Raw genomic sequence first — 17236 nt, 5'->3', positions numbered from 1 at the left:
CGTCATTTATATGGCGTGTTTAATCAGCCTAAATTCAATCCCAAAGTCAGTAGCTGAACAAGTGAAACAAAGGAAACACACCATAGCTAATGGCGTGTTTAAGCAGCCCAATTTCCACGTCCTTTCCAGTATCTGATAAAAATCTAAATACTAAACACGCCATACGTAATGGCGTGTCTTCCCTTTGAAACCCGCCATTGTATGTGGCGTGTTCTTGCAGGTTCATTTTTTTTTTTCAAAGCTGGACAATTTCCCTTCGTCCTCATTTCGTTCCCTTGCCAAAAAAGAAAACCAAACTCAACAATGCAAATTGGACACAAACCATTGTTTATTAAAAATAAAAACCGAGTTTACACACCAATAAGCTTCGCACAAGGGGTTAAAATTCAAAGTTTTACAACTAAAATGTCAAACAAATTAACCATCTAAATTGTCAAATACATTAATCCTCTAACTATTACATCAAGTCTTCTTCTTTTTCTTTCCTCGAAGGCGACTCTAAAACCCTTTCCTAGGCTCCGGGGTATCTTGTTCATTGACGGGTGACATTGAAGACATGGAAGACATGGAAGGATTAGAGCGTCTAGCCCTCCTAGTGTATTGAACCAAAGGTGCATCGTCATCCACATTCATTGAGTCGAGGGACTCTTGAACAATTGGTGAACTTTCTTCCCTTGGTTCTACGGTTGGTTGAAGAAGATGGGAATAGCCTACATGTTCAAGAGATTGAGAGGAGTAGTCCCGGAGGTGTGAAACCATTGAGCAGAAATGAGGAGGCACCTCAAGAGGCATTTGTTGAAGCTCGTTATCACATGTATCATGGACATTGACGAAACCATGCGCCTAAAACAAAATAAGTAGTATAAGCAAATCACATTTTATGATATATTGGTTAAGAATTAAAAGACAAGTATATTAAGTGTACTTACAAGATATTTTATGGCTCCAAATGGTGCTTGATAAGTAGCTTGTTGGGGGAAAGGGTTTAAGCGAAGAATAGTGCGATCCCGGTACCAAACCATGTAAGGGTCGTAGTAGCTCATTTCATTATCATCCTCTACACCACGGAACCGAAAATAACCCCTCCTAACCCAATTTGATATGTAGGGTTGATGTTTTTCTATCCAATTCCGTGAAGAGGCACCCCTTTTGTCAACTTTGTGCAAGTTAGGTTCGGTATTAGAATTTAAAGGGATATATTGTTTCCACCCAAATTGACGAGCTACCCTATTAGGAAAATGCCACTCAACAATGTCGAAACAAATAATAGGTGCCATCATTGCTCAATCGTCGGAGTCATCATAACAAAACTCGTTTCCTCCAACAAGGTTGTAATCTTCGGACTATAATGAAGCCCCTTCATCAATCGTTTCCTTGCAAACTCACGTCGCTTAACAAAGTATGCATTAACTCTAAAAAATACACACTTTACGAGTGTCGTTACGGTTAGAAAACGTGCTCCTTTAAGAACATTATTAAATGCCTTCGCCAAGTTAGTAGTCAATATTCCATATCTATGTCCACCATCATGGCAAATTGACCACTTCTCTATTCCAATTTCAACAACATATTGTTGTGCCTCTCTATTCAACTCACCTAGGCGATGAAATCCTGTGTCAAACTTCTTGTTTTGTAATTGCATTCCCGTTGACCCAAACATTTCTTTAACTGCATTATTTCTAAATCTTGTATTAACATTTGAAGCCAAATGACGAATGCAAACTCTATGATAAGCATACGGCTCCTCCCACCCACTACCAACTTCACTCATTGCTTTCATAATCCCTTTGTGTCTATCGGAAATGACACACAACCCACTTCTTTTGGTAACAAATACTCTTATGCAAGACATAAACCAAGGCCAACTATCGGTATTTTCGGCTTCAACAATAGCAAAAGCAACCGGAAAAATTTGATTATTAGCATCAATTGACATAGCTGTCAAAATAGTTCCCTTGAACTTTCCATATAAGTGAGTTCCATCAATGCTTAAAATTGGCCGACAATGCTCAAAGCCATCAATACATGGTTTAAATGCCCAAAAAAACCGCTTGAATTTTTGCACATTTGGGTTCGTTGTTGGTGTTGTATAAAATTGAACAATAGCGCCAGGATTAGATTCTTTTAAGCCTTTCATGAAACGAGGTAGCAACTCATATGATTTATCCCAATCTCCAAATATTTCCTCAATTGCTCTTTGTTTTGCATTCCAAGCTTTGGTGTATTAAATTGTGTAACCATACTTATCTAAAATATAAGTAACAACAGAGTTTACTTTATATCCCCAATCTCCCTCAACAAGGTTACGAATCTCATGACTTATGAATGCTCGTTTCAAATTCATGTGGTCTTGAGGTACCATGTCACAAACACAAGACTCATCATGAAAGTCTTTTTGTTTAGCCCTTAACCGCCAATTACATGGTGTAGGAGACCGGCCACATTTGAAGGTAATAGTATTAGGCTTTGATTCGGCAACTTTGAAAAATTGATTTGCTTTAACACAATATGATGTCACCTCATCGCTAAGTGAAGGTTTGTTTGGGAACACTTGTCCAACCGCAAACTCTTTCCCATGTTCATATCTTACCATATTTTCCCAAGTTTTCCAGCTATTCAATTCATCCTCATCTAATTGATCAATCTTATTAAACTCAACAATGGGAGCACTAGCAAAGACAAGATCATCATCACCATCTTCTTCATTTTCCAACAAATTCTCATCAAGTATTGCCAATTCCTCATCAATCTCATCACCTTCTAAGTTACCATAAAATTCCCCATCATTTACGTCATTAGTTTCAAATGAAACAAATTGAGCAACATCATCTAGCCTAATACTTGGTGTAGGAGTGACAATTTGACTAATGGAAACTTCTACAAATATGTCCATTAAAGGAGCATGTGAATGACGAATACTTGCCCATAGCGCTTTAAAGGCTCCCTCATTATTAAGGGGTACAATTTTGAAACACCCGACACTTGGAAATTTCATCATTACCTTCAATTGAGTACCCAAACTTTGAACGCCGATTCCCTTATATATCTCTTCAACTAATTCAAGATATGTCATCTTTGTATTAGCTAGAATAAAACATTGATTCCCTCCTCTATAAGTTACACATCCATTTTGCTCCAACACTTCCCCATCCCAATAACAAATAAGAGGAAAATCACAAATTTTCATTCTATACAAAAAAATTGAACAAATTTAGTATAAATCAACTACCTATAACCTAATTTCCCTAAAATACATACCTAAACAACAATTAAAATAAATAAATCGTTCATCCTAATTAGGGTTTCGAAATTTGGGGTTTTTTTTAAACAACCTTAAATTAACACATATAAGTTGTAGATCTAGGTACAAAACAATATAATTACCAACAATGAAGACAAAATAAGCTAAATCTACATTCAAAAGATCAAATTAAATTAGTTAAAAGAATTAGTTTACCTTACTAATAAGGTTGAATGTATTTGAAAAGCAAAAACCCAAAAAATATGTCGAAGACACACCGGAGATTCGTCGGAGATGAGTGTGAGGTGAAGAAATAAGAAGGGGAGTGAGGTTTGTTCTATCGCACTTGGGGTGTTTGAGAGGCGGAGATGGTGAATGGTGTGTGTTTTGTGGTAGAAAGTGACGGGAAATAGAAATTTGATAAAAAAAAAGGAATCTCTTTAAACACGCCATACGTATTGGCGGGTTTCTTTGAGAAGACACGCCATACGTAATGGCGGGTTCTCTTTCTTTCCAAAAACAGAACCACTGGATTTGGGTTGGAAATTTGTCCTGCTAAAACACGACACACGTAATGGCGTGTTTCATTAACAAGACACGCCATTGCTAATGGCGTGTTCCCTTTGTTTCCTTATGTTTCTACTGATTTTGGGTTTTAATTTTAGACTGATTAAACACGCCATTGGATATGGCGTGTTTTCTGAAATAAACACGCCAATACGTATGGCGTGTTTAAACCCCATACAGGCTCGTTAAAACCGAGCCTACGTGGACACCATTTCGATAAATATTTTCAAAACCGACCCAAAACGACAATTCTTTTATTTTTGGGCATTATTTCAAAAACGGATTCTCATTTTTACCCTCTTCTTCAACATTCATTCTCACATTTTATTTATTTTTTGCTGGGTGTTCATTAAAATTATAAACGGTTAAATTGATATGTACAAAAAATATCCCACCATAGAATATACATGATTGTCAATTAACTCAAAGTAAATATAAAATTATCTTTAGTCACATTACAAATTGTGGCAACTTTTGATGAGATCAAAATAAAGAATAATTTTTGTCTCTATGAAACTTTACGCATAATTTTGGATGGATTGTAAGAGGGTTGTCCAAACCCAAAATCGAATGTTTTTTTTCTCGGAATAATCAATCCAAATAGGCCTTACGATTTACAGCCATAAAACAATTGGCTATGGTGATTAGTACTTGGTGAGGGTGAGTAGTCTGGGAAGTGAACGTAGGGGTAATTAAGACATTTTGCAAATAGAATTGACAATAATATTTTCTTGTAAATTTAATTGGCATATATTATCAATTAAATTATGGATAGAAGTTGATTGCACATGAAATTAAAGTAATGGGGTTAATTTGCTACAATTAAAACTTAAGGGGGTTAATTGCACATATATGCAAATTTATGGGGGTAGTTTGCCACTTCCCCGAAAATGAAATTTAGTCTTGTATTAAAGAGGAAGAAAAGAAAGAACGGGAGAAAATTCTTGGTCGAAGCCCTCCAACATATAATACCATCGTAAAACCTAAATCTAATTCCTACGTACGCAAAGCCAGTGTCCAAGTCCAACAATACCCAAAAAAAAAAAAAAAAACTCGGGCCCCCTTAACTCACGTGGGAAGATGTGTTTTTATAAAACACGAAACACAAATTGTTGTGTAAGACCACTTTGACCTTGTTTGGTAAACAGTGGATTAATATTAGTAGAAGCAGATCTGGAAAGAATATTTGAGTGGTCCTGGTAAGGTACTCTATTCACTGTAATACTACGGTTTTATGAGTCTCTGGGTACTCTATCGAGTGGGCCTTACTCTGTCGAGTAAGGATGTGTTGCGTTTTTAAATAGTTTCTGACCTGTTGGGTACTCGATCGAGTAACCTGGATAGCAGAAGCATAATGATTTAGTATGTTTGACTAGCAGATTTATTTAGTAGAATTGTGTTGCAGATGTTTGGTAATTGACAGTTTTAGAATAGCAGATTGTTTAGATCTTTTGTAAAATGACAAATAAGGATATGAATAAATTATTTATTAAATATATTAAAGAAAGATTAATATTTTGTAAGGGGTAAAGAAGACAATTTTTTTCTTTCTAATCCGCTAACCCAATATGCTGGTAGGAGCAGCATATTGCAAAATAGCATATTGGACCCTAATATGCTATTTGAAAATGGCATTAAACAAACGCTCTAAATAGCATATTCGTAAGTCAAAGATGCTAAACCTCTCTAATATGCTGAAATTTGGCCAATATGCCCATTTACCAAACATTGCCTTTGTCTATTAGACTAACATAATAACTAAAAGCCCAAATAAATTAGTTAATAAACTTGTAGAAAATTATTTTATTTTGAGAACCTAAAATCTTATATTGATAAATTATATATTTAGATATGTTAGTTTTCATCATAAAATGTCGGGTCGTTAAAATAAAATTAAACTATAAATAAATTTAATTTTTTTGTTTGGGCTTCTCTCCTTTTGGGCCAGCCATATGCTATAGGACGGTCCTATAGGAGAGTTGACGAACACGAAAATATTGCTATCTCATATATGATGAGCCTCTTTGCCATTCCGGAAGGAGTTATTGACGAGATTCAATAGATGATGGCACGTTTTTGGCGGGGATCAACGGACGCTCAACGGAAGCTGCGTTGGATGAGTTGGGAACGTCTCCAAAGGCGGTTGGGGGTATGGGGTTTCAGAGACTTGAAAGTTTTCTATCAAGCCTTGTTGGCGAAGCAAGTTTGGAGGCTGCTCCTATCCCCAAACTCGTTGGTAGGGCGAGTCTTGAAAGCGAGATACTTTAAAAATGACTCTATACTGGATGCTAGAAGAGGGTATGACCCGAGTTTCTCATGGCGTAGTCTGTGGGGCTCAAAATCGCTGCTAATGGAAGGGCTAAAGTGGAGACGGGAACGGTCAAAGCATAGGTGTGTGGGATGCAGCCTGGTTAGCCTGGTTACGAGTGAGAATGCAGGAAAGGTTCCTATGCCAAACGTTGATGCGGATCCTAATATGAAAGTGGCGGATCTCATTGATGTTGATAACAAGCGATGGAATATTGAGGTTCTTCGTGAGGTGATGGCTGAGGATGATGTGAAACTCGTGCTCCAACTACCTCTGAGTAAAAGGATGCCATGCGATGAAATCTACTGGTGGCCGACAAAGGATGGGAGATATACGGTAATGTCCGGTATTGGGTAGGAAGGAGGAATGCCAGCTAAAAATACCTCCTAAACCCTTTTTGTTTGGAGAATTTATGCAAAGATTTTACCTGTGCGGAAGAGTCTCTTTCGTCAACACTGATGCCCGAGCCCGCTCTGTAATTTCTGTTAAGAAGAGGAATGTGGTGACCATGCTTTGTTTGGGTGGATGAAAAGCCACTGGAATGCGAGCGGTTTTGGGGAGTATGGACGAAAAGCCACTGGAATGCGAGCCATTTTGGGGAGTTGGTCGAGGCTGCCCCGCATAACTCTTGTGAGGAACGAATTACCTGGATACTCCATAAGTTAGGAGATAATAAGCGAGGAAGGTTTCTTGATATTGTGTGGTCGATCTGAACTATACGAAATCAGAGCCTGTTTGAAGAGCCTCCTCCAAATGAGAATGTCATCTGTTTGGGACTGATTAAGATGGTGACTGATTATCGTGGCTATGCGGACTATGTTATCGCTAGGCCTTGTATGTCCAATGAGGTAGGCAGGAGTGCTTGGTCTCCTCCGTTGGCAGGTAATATTAAAATAAATACGGATGCGTACATGGCCGAGAACGGGAGTATTGGGTTGGGTGCGGTAGCACGGGATAAGGATGGGTGTATTCAATGGATGGGTAGTAGGCGTGTCGGGGCATAATGGGATGTGGAGGTTGCGGAGGCTCAGGCGGCCTTCTTTGGTCTTGACATTGCGAGGGAAAAGGGGCTTTCAGATATTGCGTTGGAATGTGATGCGCTGAATTTGGTGAGGGCTGTGCGGGACAAGGCCATAGCAAGGACACCAGTTGGACTTTGGACTTTGTGTCGAGGATTTGTGTACTCTTCTTAGCTCTTTCGAATCTAATAGTTGTTATCATATAAAACGTGGGGGGAATACTGTGGCTCATTGTGTTGCTCGAGTTTGCGTGTGTGTCGGGGATGCCATCGTTCTTGTAACGGATTTCCCGCAGGTTGTCATATCACTTGCGGAGATTGATGTAATATAAAAACCCATGTTTTCCTAAAAAAAAAAAAAAAAAAAAAAAACTTAAACAAAGTAATTGTTCATCAGCAAGGAAACTTGTATAGGAGCTTCGTATTCTTTTGAATTGCTTCTTGCATGATTTTCACTGTATTTCGGACAATTAACTCTATAATTAAGCTTTTATATTGGTCCATCATTTATCTCGGTGGCCATTTTCTCGTGTAAAAATCTACATCTTGTAAATAAGTAACAAAATCGTAGTAAGCCACTCTAGGAAGAAACTATCATGTAAAACGGACTAAAAATGTCGGAAACTAATATAGAAACACCGGGAAAAACTATATAAAATATAGGTAAAATAAGCACTTATCAAACTCCCCCATGCTAGACTTTTACTCATCCTCGAGTAAACTCAAGAGGCAAACAAGACAATACATCACAAAGGACTAAAAGTGGCCAAATACAAGGAAAATGAGCAAAAATCCAACCATGGTTTTCGAAAAGAAATCAGACATATATAAGTTCAAAATCATTTTAATTTCGAAATAGCGTTAAAATCACAATTTAGCAAGTAAGAACAATCACCACTACTACAGAATTCATCAAGGACATCAGTGGATGGACATCGGATTTTTGAAAAAACAGATGTAATAAGTTTGCACATCGGATTTTTATAAAAGTCTGATGTAATTATATTATATGGACATCGGTTGTTATTTTCAACCCATGTCCATTATAATGGACATCGGATTAAATTACAACCCATGTCCATATAATCCTCAATTTGGGCGCAAAATGAAAACAATTCCCCCGTCCCAAATTATTTTCAACCCATGTCCAGAAATATGTTTCATTTGTTTCATTATACACTTTGCCTTCCTTTCCTCTTTCCTAAGTCGGCGAACACCAACCCCAACCACGCGAACACCGCCCCACCTAACGCCGGCCAGCACAGAAATCGCTACCCCACCCGACAACTATCGACGGCGGCCAACTTCGACGGTGACCACCACCACGCGAACAACAATCGACGTGAACTAGGATCAGTATAAACCCTAATTTTCAACTTCAGATCGTTTCTTTTTAAGCATTTTACTGGCTTTTCAGTTATAGGATTTGTGAAATGTTTTTCTTCTTTGATTTGTTTTGATTATCTTAATTGAACTTCTGTGATTGATTTAACTTTGCAATTATATTTGATTGAGGATGAATCAAAATAATTGATTCATTTGATAATGCCCTATTATCATTTGGGGTTCGTTACATAAAATTAGTGTGATTGATTTAGTATATATGGTGTAATTTGCGACAATGTTACTTTTAATGCACTAGAAATGGGATATATTGTTGAAACAAGCTAGATCTTGCTCCAACATTTTTATTTTCTTAAAGTTGAGTATATATGGTGTAATTTGCGACAATGTTGAATTCGTTCAATTAAACTTGGCTTAGCAGCTGGAAACCATTATTGTTGTTGTAGCAATAATCTTCTTCAATGAAGCTCGGTAGTGGTAAGGGATGTTGATATTAATGGGTTTGAAAATTCAGAGTATCAAGTTAGCAATAACATATCAGTTGATGGATTTTTGTCAATCTTATTATTAATTTCTAGAAAGGCAATGAAGATAAACAACTGTATAATAAGTTTGGGTTGAGAAATCAAAGTATGTGATAAGTTACAAAAGAGTATTATCATTAATCTGTAGTGGGTTGATGATAAATGTTACTAGAGGGGCTTAATAACTAACAACAATGTCTTCTTTCTTAACTGGCTTTGGATAATAATGATTTTCCTGTTCTTAATATTTCACTTTGTAAGGCACCCTGATAGGACGCAAACTCCGCAAATTGTATGCTGGGATACATAGTTCAACTTATTCAAGGTATTTGAATTCTAATTAATACTAATGTTGTTAATAATTTTTTTGCATTAGATTATGGCTGGATCATTGCATTGTGTTGTTTTTCGTTGTTGGACAAAGTGCATTGGAGGACACTACCATCGCCATTCGCCAAGACATGATAGTGGAATTCAAGGTATTCGGATTATTGTAAGTATCCTTTAGTTTCTTCTCACTGTGTTTTACTTCTTTGTTTCCTTATTCTTCTTTGTAATTACATTGTTTCTGCTCACTTCTCAGCCCACCACCACTACCACTCACCAGCCTTCCTTTTCATGGCGTCCCTCACCCAAGCCTTACAAGTGCAAATGATCCGATCCATATCTTTATCATCTCCAATGGCTTCTGTAATTTCCCTCTCAATTTTTTATTTGTTGCTATTGATTTATTTAATTGTTGGTATTTTGTATGTAGATTTTTGTTAGTATGAGTAGTTGTTTTCTTAATTTAGATCTCATTACCAATATACATTAGTGGTTTGATTTTTCTGGGTTGTGTGATATCTCGCTGATGTGATTTTAGCTTAAATATTCGATTTGTGCCTAATTTGTGACACTATAGCTACAAAAATAAATTTCTGGATCTTTCTTCTGCAAAAAAATGGCGTCTAATCAGTTTGAGATGCAGCTATGTAATTGAGTCTTGATTTTCTTTGATGTTATTATTGTATCAAATAGAAAGTTAGAAAATCTAAGCTTAAATAATGAATAATGAATGGAAAAATGGAAGGATACGCAACTTAAGGCATTTTTAGTGGACATTGAATAATGTTTAGTGCTAATAGTTCTACTCCACAATTTCCAGATCTCCTCTTATTTTATACTAATTAATTAATCAAAATATAAAAATATATGTGATTTTTTGCCTTTTCCGACTATCGTACTGATATATTTCAATGCGATATGAATCTCTTAATCCAGTTTGTTTTCTCGATACTAAAATGCTTTGGTAATTTGTTTGTTCCTCTAGTTTGTCACTCGTCAAGATGTATCCGTATGGGTGCTATTGTGCTTATTAATTAATTTAACTATGTAGCTGGAATGTTTTTATTGTTAATTTGATTTATGGTTGTTATTTTTGCAGTATTTTGTTTGTGACATGGTGAATACATTACTCCAGCACACTTGTACTTTGCGGCCCTAATAAGTATGAAAGTAAGTTATACTCTTATTATCTAGATATGTAGGATAATATTTTGTGAGCCTATTGTTAGCTCTCCATTAGATTAGTCTTATATAGACCGACCAACGACGATGAACCATGTTATGAACCACTAGGCGACATGCAGTGGCAGCACCGAGCCACTGCTAATCCCACACTCAAGCGACAAACTTGTCATACGCTGCCGAAGACAATTCAACTCGCTACTGTCCCTTTACCTGGTACCAGTCACTGCTCATCCCACACAATCTCTTGCTTACTCGACACCTATGACTACTCGTTACCCGTCGTTGTCTTTTAGGCGTCAACCATTAGGATACCGTTAAGTAAGATCGCTATTATCCCTTGCTTATTCGTATTGTTTTTGTCCATGAGTTCGTTCACCTTACAGAAACGTCTTTGTTTGAAATATTAGTGTTTTTATGGAGCTGATGAATAAGATACAAATTATTTACAGTGATCATTGGATGCTCGTTGTGACTGACGTTGCTGATCATAATCAAGTGCATTGGTTCGACTCACTAGGAAAGTCAGTGCCGTCAAAGTTGAGATCTTTAATTAATGAGTAAGTTCATCTTAATAGTTCATTTATTGATATGCACATAAATAAATGTTCAACTGATTAGAACATTAAAAATGGCAACTATTATTGGCTGACAATCATTTATTTGTGAGGCCATGTCTGACTGCCCCATTGTCAAGCTTATATGAAGCTGCCCTTGTGAGGCCATGTCTGACTGCCCCATTGTCATTAATATGCATTACAGGTTTTTCAAGACACCACGCCATATTCACAAGAAGAATTAGATGAGGTTCGGGACTTGTGGGCGAACTATTTTCTCAATATCTAGCCGTAGATAGGTAGCTAGCGTAGTAATGTATTAGGTAATTGCATTTTGAAAAACTGATTACATGATCTGCAAGACCATATGTTATGTTGGCTGGGATTTGTTATGCCCTTTGTTGTTGTTCGTTAGTTGTTGAATTCGGATGACGGAGACGGTTGCGTTGTATGTTGATTGGGATCGGTTTTTATTAATTGAAATCGATCATTTTGGTTGAATGGCAGTTGGCATGTTTTGTATTAATGTTTTGGCATTCAAATTGGTGTAATGCAATATGAATTGGCTGCTCTTTTCAAATTTAAAAAAAAAAATATAAAGGACAAATGGATTTATAAAAGTTCGATGTAATTCTAGCTTCAAAGGACATGGGCTTTCTATAAAAATCTGATGTACATTACACATATGGACATCGGATTAATGTTAAAATCTGATGTTCATTACTCATATGGACATCGGATATATTTAAAAATCCGATGTGCATATATTAATGGACATCGGTTTAAAGTCCCATGTCCATTACACCCCATATGGACGGGACTGAACTCTACATCGGCCTATAATCCGATGTCCATGTGTCTAGAAGTCCGATGTCCTTCATGATTTCTGTAGTAGTGCACCCTAACAAATCCGATTAAAATATCATGTAATGTGCACAAGTGACCATTCTGTCTTACCACCACCCGTCTAGACAAGTGACAAACGGGTGACCCTCACTTTAGGGAATGTAAACGCCGAAAAACACTCACTCTCATGTGTCCAACTGATGAGGACACGGGTCACACATATAAACTAAGCCTAAACTTGCCTTCTAATACATGTCAAGAGGACTTTTACGGGTGGTAACAGGGCTAGGGGTGAAAGGGAAGAAGGTGGATAATTTATGGAAATGTGGAGCTAAAAGTAAGAACTAGAGAAGAACATGTCAAATCTCGGTCTAAGAAATGAATGTAAAACCCTCCAAACTAGTACTCATATGAAAAATAGTGCAACACTAATTTATTATCAAACTCCATTGTAAATAACACCACCTTCATAAGCAAATGAATCTCAAACCCCAATTATTACTCAGTACAACTACAAATATGACTCTTTTTTTTTTCAAATCACATTCTTCTTTGTTTTCTTTTTCTTTTTCTCTTTCTCTTTTTCTTTTCTTTTTTGATTTTTTGATATTTTTTTTTTGATATTTGATTTTTTTATGTTTTTTTTTTTCAAAAGAGCAATTCAACCCAATTCATGTCAAATATTCACCAAATCACCATCAATTACTCCCTCATACTTCGCTTGTATGATACCTCTATTCAAACCGAGAGAAAGGAACACTTCACCAGCCCTTACTTGGGTAGGATAATGTGGGAAAATGGGTTAAAATATCGGGTAACAAAGAAATAAGGCTAAGGCTCAAAGGGGTTGCAAATAGGAAATATTAAATTCGGGACAGCTATTTGGCTAATGTAGCTCATAAACAAATGAATGCCTCTATCATTCATGTAATACTTATGGGAAGTACTAATCCTACGACCACTCATGAAAGAATTGTAGGTTAATATCCGTATACTACCCTTTAATTGCAGGACTATAACGTAAAATTTACATGCAATTTATAGTCATAAAACGATAAACACAATGAAATGATTAATGTATAGAAATAACCTCGGGTCCTTTAAATTGCGGCGTAAGAAAAATCAAAGCGATTTCCTCCTAATCGTTACACCCAAGACTTTGTCCGAGATATGCCCTTGTGCTAGAACGGTGTTCTCCGATTGCCTTGCAATATAGGGAGAACTGATGTGAGTTTTGTCGAGATGAGAGATCTCGGGTTTTTCGAGGAGAATGCTCTTCAAAACCCTAGTTTTTCAGCAAATGAAATTGTCTAGGTCAAAAGGAGAGGGAGTCTCTCCTTTTGTTTGGTTCGGCCGGACCGAGTGCATGCATGGGGAAGTGGGCTTCCACTTCCTCTTAATTTTAGCTCGAGGTCCAGGTTAAGCAAATGCTAAAATGTATATGACGGGTTTATATTATAAACTCATTATCGGTTATCGGAAATTTAGGCATCGCCTAATAATACGGGTTAGCAATTATTAATACGTGTCCGACAAAACAGTATTGTATAATTATTTTTAATATACATTTAATTAAATATAAATCACGTATATTTAATTTTACGAATTAACTGGTTAATTCGTCTTAGCCCATGATATTTAATCCGTATTAAATATAATATCTCAACATCACATATTTGACTAATTACTAGTCAAATAACTCGGACTAACTGGTTAGTCAATTTTGGCATCTACATGACAGTATTTTCATACCGTCACATCTCTCGAACGTATCCTATAGGTGTGACTTTTAGGGACCAGTTGATCACCGCCATCTCGTATGACAATAACGTCAAACTTATCTAGCAAGCCAACCGTTATTGATAAACGTGGATCAACTGATAATAATACCAAAGTATGCCCTTTGATCCTTTTAGAGGTTTATAAGTCCTTGCACTAATCAAGGACACCAACCCCAACAAGCTCCCACTTGTCCGTACAAGTGCATGTGCAATGACGTTATCCGCACTAACTGGAGGACACAAGCTCCAACAAACTCCCACTTGTCCGTACAAGTGTATGCGCGATAACCGATTCTCATATTCATTTAAAAATTTCTCCCACTCAATGTAAAACAATTTGCCGATCCGGATCCGCAAAGGTCGTATTTTACAATCGATCTGTATCTAGAGTGGTTTCCCCGACTAGAGAGTAACTTAACCGATAAAACGAATCCGTATCCGAGCATGGCCATGCATTTCATTCTGACTCCTCGAGTGGCCCTGAGAAATATCGAGTACCTGATAAAGGCTGAATATTTCCTTCAACTCGACTCCTTCCGATCTAAGCACAGCATGAAATGACCCAGAAAAAATCTACTTGGCCCCCTGTTACGGATGACCGTGAGAAAGAAACCAAAGTCACCCAAAATCTGCCGTAGTCTCAAGAGACAGTCGATAGTCAAGAGATTCGACTCTAAGGATCACCATGGAAGTCCTATCCACGACCGGGCAACGAATGTTATAAAACATTTAGGACTCCACGTCGTTGTCACAATGGTGTCCTACGAAATATCCGTATAAATCGCCTCTGTGATTGGTCAGTCAACCGGTTGACTTATGGCTCGTTGAACCCACCATCAACCAACGTCACAAAATAATTGCCGAGTTATCAGCTCATGTGGGCAATTAAGGACTAACAATATATGATGTTTGTTCGATTCACTTTGTGGTGTTCAAAATCGTCGTACAATTCCACATGAAAAACAAAATATATATATAAAATATCAAAACGATGATGTCGTATAGAGTACAAGAGAGAATGAATCCGATCCATAAAAGAGTACTACAACTTAGGAACACGTTTAATTCCCATGGAATTAACGTGCCCTTCATGCTTATCTTGTCGTAATGCTTTAGTGAGAGGATCTGCTATGTTGTCATCTGTAGCAATCTTTTCTATCACTACTGTCTTTTGCTCCACGTAATCCCGGATTAGATGAGCTTTCCGTTGTACATGTCTAGACTTGTTGCTAGACTTAGGCTCCTTAGCTTGGAAGATGGCACCACTATTGTCGCAATAGATGGTGATCGGGTCATTCGAACTAGGCACTACGGATAGCCCATGTAAGAATTGACGATCCATATCGCTTCCTTTGTAGCTTCGACGCGGCATAGTACTCGGACTCGATCGTAGAATCTGCTTTAATCGCTTTTGTTTCGAACTCTTCCACCGATCGCAGCGCATTAAGAGTAAAAACGAATCCAGACCGAGATTTCGAGTCATCTCGATCCGTTTGGAAGCTAGCATCTCACAGAATCGGTTGCGCATAGCTTTTGAGAGCCTCCATAAGTCAATGCCCAATCTTTAGTCCTCCGGAGGTACTTAAGAATGTTCTTGACAGCCAACCAATGTGGTTCACCTGGTTGCTGTTGGAATCGACTTGTCATACTCAATGCATATGCCACGTCCGGACGTGTGCATATCATGGCATACATGATTGATCCTATAGCCGAAGCATAAGGAATCCGTGTCATGCGCTCTTTCTCTTCCGGTGTCTCTGGTGCCTGAGACTTGCTCAAATGCACCCCTGGAGCCATGGGAAGGAACCCCTTCTTGGAGTTAGTCATGCTGAATCTCTCTAGGACTTTGTCTATGTAAGACTCCTGACTGAGAGATAACATCCGTCGTGATCTATCTCGATAGATACGGATGCCTAGAATTCTTTGTGCCTCTCCCAGATCTTTCATCTGGAAATGGTTTTTCAACCATACTTTCACCGAAGTTAAGAGAGGTATGTCATTCCCAATCAGGAGTATGTCGTCAACATACAATATTAGGAAGACAATCTTGCTCCCACTCGACTTGATATATAGACATGGTTCCTCGACCGATCGAGTGAATCCATTTTCTTTTATCACTTGGTCGAAGCGATGATTCCAACTCCTTGATGCTTGCTTAAGTCCATAAATGGAACGCTTAAGCTTGCACACTTTCTTAGGATGTGCTGGATCGATGAACCCTTCGGGTTGTACCATGTACAACTCTTCCTCCAAAAAGCCGTTTAAGAAGGCGGTTTTCACATCCATTTGCCAAATTTCATAGTCATGAAAAGCAGCAATCGCTAAGATAATCCGGATGGAACGCAACATGACTACGGGTGCAAAAATCTCATCGTAGTGCAAACCTGGCACTTGGGTGAAACCTTTAGCAACCAGTCGTGCTTTGTAGATATCTTGTTGACCTTCCACAGAATGCTTTATTTTGTAAAGCCATTTGCATTGAAGGGGACGAACCTTAGCAGGTAAGTCAACAAGATCCCACACGTTGTTCTCATACATGGAGTCCATCTCGGATTTCATGGCCTCAAGCCATAGTTTCGAGTCGAATCGGTCATGGCACCTTTATAGGTTGCGGGTTCACTACTCGTTAAGAGTAGAACGTCATCTATGTCATGTTCCTCGACCATACCAATGTATCTGTCCGGAGGAATAGAGACTCTTCCCGACCTCCTAGGTTCCTCAGGAATGTTCACCGCGGCCGGGATTGAAGGAATAGGTTCCTCCAATAGTTGCTCGGTATTTGGTTCTGGAATCTCCGACAGGTCGAAGGTTCTATCACTCTTTGCATTCTCGAGAAATTCCTTCTCTAAGAATGTCGCACTAGCCGCAACAAAAACACGTTGTTCGGTTGGCGAATAGAAGTAATGACCACGTGATCCTTTAGGATAACCTATAAAGTATGTCTTGACCGATCGCGGGCCGAGCTTATCTTCAGGTCTCCACTTGACATAAGCCTCGCAGCCCCAAACCCGTATAAAGGACAAGTTAGGGACCGTTCCCTTCCATAGTTCATATGGAGTCTTGTCAACAGCTTTAGACGGACTTGGTTAAGTATTAGAGCGGGACGACAAAAGAGCATAACCCCATAACGAATCAGGTAAAACCGTGTGACTCATCATGGATCGAACCATATCAAGTAGTGTTCGATTTCTCCGTTCGGACACACCATTCAGCCGAGGTGTTCCAGTGGAGTTAACTCGTAGGGCAATCCCACAGTCCTTTAGGTGTTGATCAAACTCGTGAGAAAGATACTCGCCACCACGATCCGAACGCAGTGTTTTAATCTTTCTACCCAATAGGTTCTGTACCCTATTCTGGTATTCTTTGAATTTCTCAAAGGATTCACTTTTGTGCTTCATTAAGTAGACATAGCCATATCTACTCAAATCGTCCGTGAAAGTGATGAAATACCTATAGCCTTCTCGTGCGGTGATTGACATAGGACCACATACATCCGTGTGTATGAGCCCTAATAGGTCAGCAGCGCGCATTCCAACACCTT

At 38.2% G+C, this 17236-nt stretch overlaps 1 protein-coding gene across 1 annotated transcript; it reads right to left on the bottom strand.

Moving 5' to 3' along the window:
• Nucleotides 1-1276: 1276 nt before the first annotated feature.
• Nucleotides 1277-2137, bottom strand: LOC141630668 (uncharacterized). The gene has a single exon (XM_074443441.1). It carries the CDS (start codon nt 2135-2137, stop codon nt 1277-1279), a length of 861 nt encoding a protein of 286 aa, XP_074299542.1.
• Nucleotides 2138-17236: the final 15099 nt, after the last annotated feature.

The sequence above is a fragment of the Silene latifolia genome, chromosome Y, assembly GCF_048544455.1.
Source record: "Silene latifolia isolate original U9 population chromosome Y, ASM4854445v1, whole genome shotgun sequence".
Taxonomy (NCBI): domain Eukaryota; kingdom Viridiplantae; phylum Streptophyta; class Magnoliopsida; order Caryophyllales; family Caryophyllaceae; genus Silene; species Silene latifolia.
This window is presented reverse-complemented; position numbering and strand designations above follow the sequence as displayed.

Bases quoted from the DNA above. Each gene is read 5' to 3' on its own strand.
- LOC141630668 (XM_074443441.1), bottom strand. From the start codon at position 2,137: ATGAAAGGCTTAAAAGAATCTAATCCTGGCGCTATTGTTCAATTTTAT.